Source organism: Oreochromis niloticus, linkage group LG19, assembly GCF_001858045.2.
Source record: "Oreochromis niloticus isolate F11D_XX linkage group LG19, O_niloticus_UMD_NMBU, whole genome shotgun sequence".
NCBI classification, from domain to species: domain Eukaryota; kingdom Metazoa; phylum Chordata; class Actinopteri; order Cichliformes; family Cichlidae; genus Oreochromis; species Oreochromis niloticus.
Genome location: NC_031983.2, coordinates 15,995,398 through 16,009,720, shown reverse-complemented (window position 1 = coordinate 16,009,720; position 14,323 = coordinate 15,995,398). Strand labels below are relative to the sequence as shown.

At 42.8% G+C, this 14,323-nt stretch overlaps 1 protein-coding gene across 1 annotated transcript in view; it reads left to right on the top strand.

Moving 5' to 3' along the window:
• Positions 1-14,323, top strand: part of spred1 (sprouty related EVH1 domain containing 1) — a 36,936-nt gene that overhangs the window by 15,766 nt on the left and 6,847 nt on the right. The window contains exons 3-4 of the mRNA XM_005477173.4: positions 6,245-6,413; positions 10,131-10,177. Coding sequence (XP_005477230.1) covers positions 6,245-6,413; positions 10,131-10,177 — 216 coding nt within the window. The remainder of the gene's footprint in view (positions 1-6,244; positions 6,414-10,130; positions 10,178-14,323) is intronic.

Sequence of the window (14,323 nt, the reverse complement as noted above, 5' to 3'; positions counted from 1 at the left end):
TCACTGCAAACCCTGCTGTTCTGAACTCCCCCTTCACTGCTTTGTCATTCATACATGTAGTCACACAGGAAGTGGTTGTTAGGCTTTCCTCCATGGCACAGGTATCTGAAAATAGGAGCAAACTGCGTGTTTCTGTGATGAATCATCAGGAAGAACAGGAAATGATTATTTATTTATTTTATTTGCACCTGTCCCGTTTGGTTTTTTAGCCATCAAAATTGTTGTGTGAAGGCCAACAAAGATACGCAACAGATTCACTTTACCAAGTGGATCATCACGGCCTTGCCGTATTGGTCCATTTGATCGACCTTTGTTTTTATTATTTATTTTATTTTATTTTTAGTTGTTACAGATGGGACCCTCCACTGCTTTGAAAACTGCGTGTTTCTGTGATGATTCATCAGGAAAAACAGGAAATTATTATTATTATTATCATTATTATTATTATTTTTTAATTGTATTTAATTATTTTTTTTGCGCCTGTCCCGTTTGGTTATTTAGCCATCAAAATTGTTGTCTGAAGGCCAACAAAGCTAGCCAATGGATTTACCTTACCAAGTGGATCATCACGGCCTTGCCATATTGATCCATTTGATCGACCTTTGTTATTATTTATTTATTTTATTTTATTTTTAATTGTTAAAGACGGGACCCTCCACTGCTTTGAAAACAGCATGTTTCTGTGATGATTTATCAGGAAGAACAGGAAATTATAAAAGAGAATAGAATGTGAGAGATGTAGCAAATTCACAAAGGGCCTGGAAGAGAAGGATGGAATAGGTGGAAATACACATTCACTCTGGTTTTCCATCAGTACTCAACTATTTGCCCCCCCCCTTTAATTAGAATTTCCTACTTCCTGACTGTGATGTAAAGACAGTGTTTAAAATGAAGACACTAATACTTTTATGCACAACACACTCCTTAGTTAATGTAGTAAAAATAAAAGTAGAATAATTTTTGACAGTTTTGCATATATCTGAAATGAAATATTTATCAAAAAGATTTTTTTTTAAATATCCATTTGCATTCTAGCTTCTCCTCACAATTACTTTTATATTTTCCTTTGTAGCCGGAAATGCTCGTTTTCTAATAGGGTTGTCAAACAAAAATCCTTCTCAGATCTTAACTGATACAGTGGAATTAGCTACTCATTTGCAACAGTATTGATACCAACAGTGCTGTTTTTGTCTCCTGCAACTGACACAACTTCACACAACACCTCCCCTCACTAGTTACTGAACACATGAACATTCAGCCAACACTATTGAGAGGTCAGTAAAGCTCCGGTTTCAACATCATGAAGTAACTGAACAGTTATCATAAATGTTAACCTGGCTGGTGCACACGTTACTGTTAGTTGCTTAACTATTAGCTATTACCCGATAGCCACACACCCTGCCTCACTGGGCATAAACTAGTATACTCTCAGTGCCGCTCCCAGGCTCGGATAAATGGGAGGGTTGCGTCAGAAAGCACACGCTGTGGAAATAAGGTGCATTTATCGGATAGCCACGTCTGTTACGTTATCATTAAAGTTGTGGCTAGCAGCTAGAGCTAATAATAAAACTATAACCATAATGTTGGCGCAGGCAAACATTAGTTCTGCCCGTTTGTAATGTTATAATATGCAGAGTCTGATTAACAGGGTAACAGGGTTTTTGCCCTCATGGTATAAAGTATTTTCCTGGGTATTGGTATGAAGTTTGAAGTTCTAGTATCTGCTGTCCCCATAATAATCATAACCTTGCTGTGGGTGAAAAGCTCAGGATTTAGGCTTTTTTAACTCTCAGATCTGGAGGACATCAAAAAGAGAGGATATTGTCATCTCAAGTGCACCAATCTAGCTGTAAATGCATCAGCCCCACTCTCCTGCTCCTGTTGCCTGAATATGAAAGTTTTTTGTTTTGTTTTTATTAATTTTGTTTGTTTTGTTAGTATTCACTTTAGAGGTTAGCAGAAGAAATGCTTTGTGCTAACACCCAATTATAAGCTGGCTCTTTGTCTGTGCTAATACTAAAACATGAAGCTTTTCCACCTATAAAGGAAATAGAATTGGAAGCTGGATGTGACATCATATCACAGAAATGTATAATTATTCAGACCAGCCTGCGTCTACAGCTTCAGTGATGATAATGACCATAGTTATCATGTAGCTACACTGCTCTTAACAATTCTATAAACAATATAAGAGACGCTGCAGAGAGATACTACTCACTCACACAGTTTAAGAACAAAAATGTAACATTTCACTCATGATTCCCGACTGCAGAAATTTTCTGTTGCAACTGGGATTTTGGCACGTTTCCCCTCACACACACGTATAAACAGGGACATGTATAGAAACTATTTTTTGTGATTGAAAGAATAAATCCATTGTTATGAAGTGGATTATGAAGGTAGTATTTGCCGAACTCAAAGTCATGTGGTGATATTGTTACTGCAGATGTTCTTGCTGTCCACTTTCATGTTCTGGATCGGATTCATACTCAAGCACAAATGCATGGATTCGAGGAGTTACAGTTTCCAATTAAGAACGAGAAATTGTGTCTTTGGTAGAATTCAATGTTAGAAACTCTGCACCACGTACACAAGAACCAAGTTCTGTTTGTTTTGAATTGAGCTGAGTGAAGGATCTGCACCAAAGCTCAGTGTAAAATAGATAGGAATTATTTTTGAACTGCAGATCATGAGGAGCTGTTCTTATATATATAGTCCAAGAATTTAAAACAAACAAACAAGTGCTGTTAAGCTGGGAGTGATCACAATATGTCCTCTCTAATATGTCCTCTTCTAATTGAAACCACCAAACCACTAATAGTTGTAGCTCTAATGTAAAGTCTCGCTGTAATTCAGTATGATTGCAAATGTTTCTGTAGCTGCACAATACAACAGTATATCAGTAATCAGCTTGCTATTAACGTTATTTATTTTATTTATACAAGAAAAACCTAAATTGCAATTAAGACTATGAGTTTAAGTCTTCTGAAGCTTCTGCTTTGCTAATTTCTAATGATTGGCATTATACATTGTCCTTTATCCTGCACACCTGTTTATTGGCACTGTGCATGGCATGTTCACAGGAAATCACTAGACCTGCATTCTACATGTATTGTCGGCTTCTTCATAATGAAAGTAACAATGAGGCCCTAAAGATCAAGTGCTGTGTTGTGGCTTTAATCTGTTTGGCTTTTGGAGTAGTTGCTGTAAAGCTCATGAGACTCATTCTGTGCTGTAGATGTAAAACAGATCCAGTAGATGCACTGGGATAATCCTTGGTCTGTGGTAATCGGGAGTGTAAATCTATTTGTTTGTCTGTCAAATGCCAGATGACAAAAGGCGGCCACCATGATGCACAGAATCTGGTGCTTTCTGGCAGATGGTTATTAGAGCCTTCTTACAGCACAGTGCCTAAATGTCCTTTATTTCCTTTTTTTTTCTTTTTCTTTGACTGAACACATTTTATATACGTTTTGTATTTACAGGCCTTGTGTTTTGTGCATTGGTAACCCAGCATGTGTGTGGCACAGAAAAAGGGTGTGACGGGAACGGCGTTGCTCAGACAGGGTATAGACATGGTTCATAGACCCCGACAACTGTTCTGGGATGTGGTAAAACACCCCTATCACCACCAGAATCCCCAGCCACCACAACAAACACCCAGACATATGTAGGTCTGTCAGGATACCACCCAGTGCCAGGGTGTTGGCATCAACCACTTTGCCACCGGCAGTGTGAGGGCATTAGGAGAAGAAGCAGTGTCCAAGAAGAAAACAGTGGGGGAAAAAAAGACATAAGAATATGAACTGTCATATTTCTATTTGTTGTGTATGTATGTATGTATGAATGTATGAATGAGAGATTGACACTACAGTTCAATATATCTGTCTTTTGATTTTAGGGGTAAATGAAAGAGTATAATTATGTTGTATGGGTGATGTTTAGCCTTAGTGATGAATATCACCAAGGCTCCTTGGTTTGGGTTATGTCTAACGTACGAAATGGGACAGTTGTCTGCCAGGTTTTAGATGTATTTTTATTTTGACATTTTTTTATTTTTCAAGGATACAATTTCGGTGTTTTAATCCAACCAGAAATAAACACAACGGGGGAAAAAAAGGCAGTGACATCACCGATCCCTGATAGAAACCTATGAGGAAAATGAATCATAAATGCAGCTATTTTGAGAGGATTGAGAGGAATGCGGGAAGCCGAATGTAGTCAAAGAGCAGGAAATGGAGGTGGAGCCAGATAGATGGGAGACGGAAGAGGAGAGGTGGAGGGGATCTGTCTATAAGCGCAGTGATGCGGCACAGAGTGTACTGGTGATGACTCAGCTGGCTCTCCATATAGCTACCAATCACTCTCCTCCTTGGTCCCCCCCACCTCCCCTCCGTCTCTCTTTCTCATTCTTGCTGCTATTCGGTGACTCTCTTAAAACTACAGCTCTAATTGGTTGATGATTACTTACCATGCTGGCTCTCGGATTATGACAAATCTCCAGTTAAGCTCTTTCACTCCACCTTGCTTCCTGTCATTCATAGTTTGCAACTCCCTGCAGATTGGTACAGCTGTGCATTCCAGGCTTACTCTAAATAGCATTGCCTTGGAGGCAGTGCCCTGTTTGACTGATTTTTTTTTTTTCGTTGTTGTTGTTGTTTTTTTATTGTTAACCCTGTTTGTTTGTGTTTGTTTTGACTTGCCAGTAACATTTATAGCTTTAGGTCTTGGAGGGGGTGAGGGTGTGGGGGGTTATTTCACTACGAATCATTGCACCCTGTTTAACTTAAATGGCATTTATTCTTTACAATTTTTGTCTTAAGATAATAGCAAGGTTGGAATCATGATTCTGAAAGAAGCCTGATTTCTTGCATTCATGTGAGCATAGTCTCCATCTGTTCCTCTTTTCTTCTCTTACACACTGTCTTGACTGCTCTCTGTCTCTCTCTCTGACACTCTCCTCCATTAACATCACTTGCCTCTGTTCCCTTTCTGTCTCTTTTTCTGTCAGCAAGGCTCCTCCTCCCCTCTTTTCTCTAAGCACAATATGGAATGCGGTGTTAAGTATCAACCTTCCATGCAACTGTGATACTTCCTCCTCAGTCGGCCTTGCTGTGCGCTCACCTTACCTGCTCCGGCTCCATTCAGTCTCGCCTCCACAATCACCCCCAGAGGCATAGCGGACCCCTCCTCCCTTCCCCTGTCCTTGCCACCCCAGCAGCCTCTCACATCCATCCTTCCCTTCTTCTGTGCACTCATTCAGTAGCTCTAGGGTAGTCACGCAGGCTTAACCCTCGCTGCTTCCTTTTCTTGTTAGAGACATGTATGAAACAATGATATGGAGAGAAGATGCTTGAATAATGTGCAGCACACTTGCAAAGCGACTCACACAGACAGAATGAAATTCAGACCTGAGCACTCCCCCTCTGACACACATATCATCAACCTCTTGTACAGCTGCCACGTATTAGCCTCTTGAAGTGTGCATGTTGACTGTTGTCCAGATCCACGGGGAACTGTGCCATCTGCTTTCAGCAATCGAGTACTTTGTTTGTGACCGTTATCCTCCGACAAGACATTTGGACCGCAAAGATGCACAGCGTAGCACTTGGGTCGTTGAGCTTTTCATCGCACCAGCTCCTGCGCTCACGCATGCTCTCACGCAGGTCCCCGTGCGCACAGTCACACATTCACACCCCATTAAGCCACCTCTCGTGCGCGTCAGTAAAAACCTCAAAGACTGTAATGGCCGTCTCTCATTTCATTTAATCTGCCTAGAGGAAGGCCGGGAGGCGGCCCAGTAGCCCTGATTAATAATAGGCTTTGGAAACGCAGCCTCTCTCTGCCATACACTTGGGCTCCCTGGCTCCAAAACACCTCCACACACTCCAACTCTCCTGCCACCACTGCTCTTCAAGTTTAACTTTATTTGTAATGAAAACCCCACTATTTAGAATGTGTTTTACAAATTATCTAAGAAGTATGTTGAGTATTGGGTTTGGGGGGATTTTCTTTTTTTATATATATTTTTGATTTTAGAAGCTCGGGAATTGCCCATGTGTGTAGTTCAAATTCCAGAAATCTCTTGCCTCAAATTCTGTCTTTTTGTTATATTCCTGTTGTTATATTCAGCGTATGGCGTTGGATTAAATCACACAGGTCAAATTCTGAATCCAGGTATATTAAAAGATCTCACCAACATGCCTTGATTCACTTTCAAACTCTTCTGTTTGTTTCTTGTCAGGTGGTACTGGAGTGTGTGCTGCAGAAAGACCTAGTATACAACAAGGTCAACCCCATCTTCCACCACTGGAGGATCAACGACAAGAAGTTCGGACTGACCTTTCAGAGCCCTGCTGATGCTCGTGCTTTTGACCGGGGAATACGGAGGGCCATTGAGGACATTAACCAAGGTGTGTTTTGCCTTTTTGTCTGCACGTGTGTGTGTGTGTGTGTGTGTGTGTGGTTGTTTTCTTTTTTGCTAGTTTAGAACAGGTCAAACCAGATAACAAAGCCCATAGAAAGCCAGCAGAATGCACCTTAACTTAACAGTCCATCAGCCAGCATTGGCTATTGTTTCCATATCAAGAAATCAAGGCAGCCCACAGATTTTTTTTCCTCTACTACCCTCACCACCTTTCAAACTCTTGCCCTATCGACAAAACATCAAATTTGTTTAGAATTCCCACCTAGAGTTTTCGCTGTGTGTCTTGGCAGCCATTCAGTACATGTAAAAGTTGGATGTAGATGGATGTATGCACATGAATGTGGTGTGTATTCTACTGGTGTGCATTCACAGCCTGTATTCCTGCTTGTTTATCTTGGCTTGTAAAGGCTGACCTAGCATCTGTTCTAGAAGAGATGTGTGCCGTTGATTACCTTTGATGACTCCTCCGCCAATGCTACCTGCTCTCTCACCCAAGGTTGAACCCTCCTGTGTTATCTTATCAAGCCCAGCTGCCCAGATAAGCTTGCCACTTCCTGTAGAGACTGGCACTGCAATGCTTTGCTCAGACAGTGGGTGATAGCGGACAGGAGACGGTTGGTGGGAAAGACGAGAAACTCATAGAATGGATCGCAACCTGAGATATGGGCTGAGCTTCACTCAGAAGAAACTTGACCAGACTGGGCTTTTGTCCTTCTCTGTCTTGGCAAGATAGTTTGAGGACTGGCTAGACTAGTCTAACAAAATTTTGTATTTGGACTGAATGTGGCATTAATATATTTTAAAGCTAAGCTAGGTATTTACTTTATGTGTGGAACTGAGTGGGCAGGTTTAGGTCCTGATAAGCATTATTTTTCCGCACAGTGCCAGAGGTTGCAAAGTCATCCAATTAGTAGGAGAATTGCCAACTCAGCAATCTGCTATCCAGCCCCGTGTTATACAAGATGCTGGTCGACCAGCCGGCTGGCTGACTGGCTGGCTGAGGAGCTGTAATATCCTTTACTCTCTAGACCCAAGAATCCTGGGGAGCATAGAGGAGGTACAGCGGAACATATCGTAAAGGTTTATCGCCACTGAGCATCAGTTGCTTCTTGCCCACAGCCGTTTATCTGAGATTTGAACTTCCTGGGCACAAGTCCACACCATCTAGGTAAAAGGTAGTCATGTAGAACTTGCTTTGCAAGCTGCTTTTCCTGTAAATTTCACATGAAGATAACGAACTGGCAATAACAGCGTACTTTAAACTTGACTCTTCATTACCACAGGGTCATCTTCTAGGATGATTAGTGTCTCTTTTAAACAAACCAAAATTTGCTCCCAGTTTCTTAAATAATATCTGCTATTTTGTTATGCTAAAATGATGTGTGGAAAGCTGAGGGGTTTTGTTTGGAAAGGGGCGTTGGCATTTGAAGGTGTTACTGTGAGCTGGGAAGCTGTTATGGTCTTTTGTCACAGTTTGACAACAAAATATCAGTAATATATCTGATATTCATGATTTGAGGCCATTTCAGTGCTGTTCACATAATCAGATGGTTTGCAAAGAGGCATGAACATCTCGTGTAGCAGGGCCCGGGTGATTGTGCAGATTCTCATTCAGAGACTGTACAGTTTTAGTGTGCTAATAAATGCTTCGGCTTCTTCCTGTGAATGTCAGCTACAGCAGGTGACGGTGGGGTTTCATTCCCTTGCATTTCTCTCTCTCTCCCCCTCCCGCCCCTGCTGTCCTCTCCTCCCTCCGTTCTCCTCTCTCTCCTGGCATCTTCTGTATTCTGCCAGTGTTGTGTAATGCCTCTCCTCAGTTCTTCTGTATTCCAGTTGCATCGTTCTGCTGCTGGACTGCTGCGTGAATGTGTGTGGGGGAGAGAAGAGGCAGGAAGGGAATATATGTTTTTGCCTGTGTGTGTGTGTGTGTGTGTGTGTGTGTGTGTCTGCGCACGCGTATGTGCGTGCATGCACACGTGTGTATCAGTCTTGCAGTCCTCTGTTGCCATGGCAACGTCGGGCACATGGCTCAGGCAGCTTTGTGGCCCAGCGCTGCCAGAGTTGTGCTGCAGGAGGCCTCTTTCTCTCAGTAGTGGAGAAATGCACACACACACACACACACACCTTTCTCCATGTGACTCAGCGACAGACAGACAGACTGATGGACAGACTGTGTCTAACACAAGCTCAGTGAATTCTTCTGTCCTCTCTGTGACAGAGATCGCATTACTGTGTTTTTCTGCATTCTCTCTCTGAATGCAGACAGGAAGATTGATGCCTCAGTGCTTTAAATAAAGCCTCAGTAATCCTAATTAAGTGAACCAAAGTTTAAAAAGAACCTCTTGATGCCCTTGGGTACAAATATATCCCCCCCCCCCCCCCATTCAGATAGTTTTATCCTTCCTTTCTACAGCATTGCCAAACTTTTTTCTCATCTAGAAGCTGGTGCTTTCATCAGTTGTTTTTAATGTTAATTTAAGCTGACTGAAACCACAATAATTTGATTGGCTGTACCTGTGCACTGATATTTTTTAGTAAATTGCTGCATTTTATGTTAATTCTGACCATGTGCTTGGAAGTTCATAGGTATAACTCATCGTTCTGAACTCAGTTTTTGATTTTATACTTCTGTTGATATTACCTGGTGAATATTGTCAATTTATTAACTTTAAATGTGATTTAACAGTTCTTTATGCAACTTTATGCACATATTAACTCAGATTTACTTCAATTATTGTTCTGAAAGAGTAAATGTCTGTAAAGCCACACACACCTGCATGAATGAGTGGTTAACTGGTGGCATCTTTTAGTTGTGTAATGCTTTATTTTTGTTTTTTTTCTTGGATTTGGTTACATTAGCAGCCATATATTACACATACTAAAAATGTAGGTTTATTCCAAGCAAAGTTTTTTATCATATGTCACAAAACGTTGGTGTTGCATTCTGCTTGTTATCATCTGACAAACCTCAAGACTTCACTGGACTATACAGTGTCAGTGTGCAGGGAAATTGGCAGACTTTATGCAATTACACCTTCGCCTAGCTTTAAAAACAATCTTCAGACTGCATACATTAAACAAGTGATTTCACATTGTTGACATAAGCACCTTTAAAATGGTATCTTTTAAAAAGTGATGTTTGTGAGAATAGTGTTCAGCAAAACACTATGAAAATATAAGTAGTGTAAGTGTCTTTCTTAAGATTGCAGCGATGAAAAACGTTAGCTCTTTCCTCCACCTCGGTAACTGAGGTGTTTGGGGTGCGAAAATGGCACGTGGCTTTTTAGCCGAGGTCGGGGTTACATTATTCTCTGCATGCATATTTCATTAACTTCTGTGAGCCCCACTAACACAAAGCAGCTTTCATTTCCCCATTAGGCCACAGGCAGAGGAAAGCAGAAGTCTTGAACTATTCTGGCCCGACAAGAGTCAGCGTGGTAACTTTAAACCGTGCTTAGGGGAACAGTTTGACAAACAAACAAACAAACAAATAGAAATATTTTGTTGGTAGAAGGAAGTTGCTGAAAGATTCAGACTGATGCAGGTTGACGCCTGGGTTCTTTGAATTTTTGCCCTCTAGTGGTAAAAAACAAGTCTTCCTTTGCTTTTGTCAATCAAACTTAGCTATGAGAGTTTTGTGTTGTATACTTTGCCTGTTTTTGTTTGAGCTGTTGTTGAGTTCTCGTACCTTTCTCTCTTTCAGGTTGTCGACCGTTTGGGGAGGGCGATAATCCAGAGGATGGACTACCGGTGAGTGACATTAAGGTTTAGTAAAGAAAACCTGTGTTGCGATGACTGAAAAGAATGAAGTTCTCTCTGCTTTGACACCGACTCTGAAATGACATGATCCACATGTTTGGTTGAGGTCTGATCTGTCCCAGCCAGGTGCTGACACCTGCCTTTGTTGTCTCACAGTTGTTCTTAGAGATTTACAGATGTTTAACCAGTGTCAGCCAGACCCTGAGGTGAAGCTGGGTGTTGGCCAGCAAATGTGGTGTACTCTAACTCTGCAGCTGTCAGTCTTGTCAGGATTGAAGATGATATATTATCGCCTTGAGAATTCATCTTAACTAGTCAAATAAAGCTTTAGGATGTTGATGTTGTCTTAGCTGAAGAAACAAGGTACTTTAAGGTGCTCAGTAGGTAGTTGTGAACTCGCGTGTAGCCTGTTTAAGCTAATCTCTCCATGATGCTGACGTCAGGGTCGCATCTCATAAGACTCTTTATTCTTCCTTTGCGTGAAGATAGGACTCTATGACTTTAGCTAAATAAATTTGAGACCAACTAAACCTGTACACAATAGCTGCATGCACCATATAGTGCACCAACAACAACACTCAGTGCCCTTGCCCTGACAAGCGTTTGACTATCACCATGTGTGTTTAAGAATGTCATGTTCTCTTTAGCAGAGAAAGGCAGCAGGTGTATAGTTCAAGGCAACACACCCTTGGTAATTTGTTTTAGATATCCGGCCTTTTACAGGAAAGCCAGCCACCCACCTGTTCTGCTTCTGATTGCAAAGTTGATAAAGGCACATTAGTAGGAAGGGCAGCTCTTGTAGGACACATTTAGTGACAATATAGAAGCCTCTGACACTGTTAAGCAATCCAATGCACCAGTGCTGTAAAGAAACCCTAGACATAATAATGATTAACTGTTGTGCAACACTGAGGTGTGTTGATTCACCTCTGATCATTTCTTCCACTCTGCACACTGTATATGGAATAGGCAGAACCACGTTTGTGGTCTCTTTTTGACTTCATGTTGGACCTCATGTGAATGAAATTTTTAGCCATGAACCTCCCAGAGGCTTATCCTTACCTCTGATCTGCTCTGTACTTGCCCATCTGCATGATGCAGACTAGAAGAGCAGTGACAGAGGAGAAAGTGGTGTTCCAGTTCTTGTGGCAAAGTTCCTCTTTAAGGAATCAGCCCGAACATACAGGAAATCCAATGGCACCGCTGTTGCTAGGCAGCGGGGGGGGGTAAGGGGTGCAGCCAGAGAGGGGTAGAAGGGGGGTGTTCAGCGAGCCACCGAGGGTGTCACCATGGTGATTTGGCATCCGAATGTTGCGGTCAGAGACCTGGGCTTCAGAAAAAGAGAAGTGAACCAGAGGCTGCGGCCAGAGAAGCAGCAAATACCACCACACAGCAAGGTGTTAGCCAAGCTGTGTGGCTCCAAGCTCCATCACGAAGTCACATCAATGTCTGTGCAGATAAATGATGACTTTCAAAAAAAAAAAAAAGAAGTACAGAAGCTTTGCTGCGTGTCACCCTCTCCCAACCTTTCTGTGGCTCCCTCCATCTGCCATGTGTGGGTGTGTAAAAGGCAAAATGCAAAAAAAAAAAAAAAAAAAACCATAAAAGAAAGAAAGAAATTGTTATGACCACTAGAGGTGGGAAACGGATAGTAATTTCATTCACTTCACACGGAGTCATGAAATAATCACGCTAGTAAGTCAGATTAGTTGCTGTATTTGGAGCGTGTGCACTTTCTGCTAATATTTGGCACCAGAATGCTAATAATTGTATCACAAGAGGAAGCGGTGTGATGATGCATCAAGATTTCAAAATGTTGTCCCACCCCTGGTTGACCACACGTGTAGTTTTTATTAGTGGTAGATCTCCTTAGAAGCAGCAGCAGCTCTCTGTGGATTTGCTGTGACCTTGTGCCAAAAACAGATCCCAGAGGTCACCATGAAGCCTTGTTTTTGTTCCTTGATTAGATGGCTCTAAAAATTGATGGGTATCAAAATTTGCTGGAATTCATCCTAGCCTTGCATTGTTACAAGGATTTGTGTGTGTTGTGTATGTCTGCGCACACACGCGTGCATCGTCAGTGTTCGTGCGCTGAAGATGGTCTTCTCCACCCACATCCTGCCCACTGAGGCTGAGCACCCACATGTATGCCCTTCACAAGCTTACCACATTCTTCCTCTCACTCAAAAAACACACACACACACACACCGAACATGCAACATATTTCACCCATAGAGAAAAGTGGTTGCACAACACCCTACTCAGCTGTGATGACCCATTGCCAGGAATTATGCTGTACCGCTACAGTCCTTCCGCTAGTACTAAGTAAAATATGTATGTGAGGGTTTTTTGTTCTTTTTTTTTTTCTTTTCTCGAATACCACAGGAAAACATCCGCATCTAATTTAGAACTGGCAGGAAGTTTTCTCTTATCTGTTTTGTACACATGGGTTTTGTTGGCCAGTGGAGTTTCAGTCTCACTCTGACCGATGATGTCGTTTTCTATGAGACATCTCCGAGCTGTGAAGAAGAGTAGTTTAAAGTAGCCATTTGACATTTTATGAAATATGCCTTTTATTCTCTTTTGCTGTGAATTTGACAAAAATCTACAAAATGTATTTGTAGATTGATGTAACTCAGCAGGCCAGAAGTTGGTTACACACATCTCACCTCACTCTTACAAATAAAGACTCACTTCCCAAAACAGCCAACCACTCCTTTAGGACACATCAGGAGTGGGCTTTTTTAAATTTTTTAATTTTAAGCTGGCAGGACCCAGAGATGAGCACCCATCAGGCTTCTTTCTAGCCTGTGAGAAACAAGCTCATAGAGAAGTAAAGCATGTATTCATGTTTGCAGTCAAATATCCAGGCACGCACACAATACGTTCCTTTGCTTTGTTGAAGTGTGTGTCGTAAGCTTTTAGTATGTGGGCCAGCCTTCCCTGTCCTGAACCCCTGTGCCTTTGAGGGCGGAAGTGCATGGATCCCTGATGTTGGTGTGGAGCCAGGTTGCCCGTGGCTCCGCACCACCTACAACGCCCTCTCTGCATTCCTCCCCCTTCTCTCGTCTCCTCCCTCAAACAGCCACATCTCTAGGGTCAGATCAGCTCCAGATTGGCCCCCACGCATGCCTTTGAATGGTGGGGGCTTGGGCAAGCACTTTAAAAGGAAGCCCAAGTCTGTTTCCCATTTGCCCCCCCCCCCCTCAGCCGCCCCTCGCTCCTTTCTCTCTTTCTCTCACATACACATACAGCTGTCATCTGGCTTTTTAAGTTCTCTGCTGCATTTCTCCAGCTGGAGCTGGTTTATGACATTCCCTCGGCAGACTCTTTGGCCTCTCGCTCCCTCTCCCCCCTCTCTCTCTCGCTTGCTCTAGCTCTCTCAGACGCGCACACACAAATACAACACAATCTCATTTTTTCCTGCTCTGTTCTTTCTCTTCCCTCTGCCTCCAATGTCTCCTGTTCCTCACATTCCCCTGCAGACGCTGTCGATGTGTGTTGCACCACTTGGTATGTTTGGAGGCAGAGAAGGAACAAAGTCACACACACGCACACACACCATGTGTTAGCAGTCTGTGGGGTGGGGTGGGGTAGGGGTCTAGTGGAGGAGAAGGGGGGGGGGGGAGTCAAAGGAAGCATCTCTTAGCAACCACAGGACAGTAATTACTGTAGCAGCAGCTGGGAGCAAACCAGATTTCCGCTGTGCGTTAAAGCACTGGCGTGGGCTACTTTACACACGGCACTGACTAACTACAGCCAGCACCACCTCCACACACAGAAAAAAGAGAGGGAGAGAAGGTGGGAGAAGGAGAAGAGAGGAGGACTAACCCTGCCTTGATGAGGTCGGGATGTGTGTGGGAAAAAGAGGGTCAGCTAGCCAGTGCGTACGAGGCTCGAATACGGTCGGATCGAACTCGAGACGCCTCGGCATGCGTCCATCTGTGTTTGTGTATTTTCGGTCGGGACACGCAGAGAGAAAGAACCTTCAGTTTAGTGGGGGTCACTTTGAGACATCACAGGAGCGTTTAGAAATAGGCAGGCGCGTCCGTGAATGTGAAGTTTAGCCACGTTTCGAGGGCGACCGGTGCACAGTTCTGCTTATTTTCCCGTATCTTGCGTGAACGTTTGAATAAG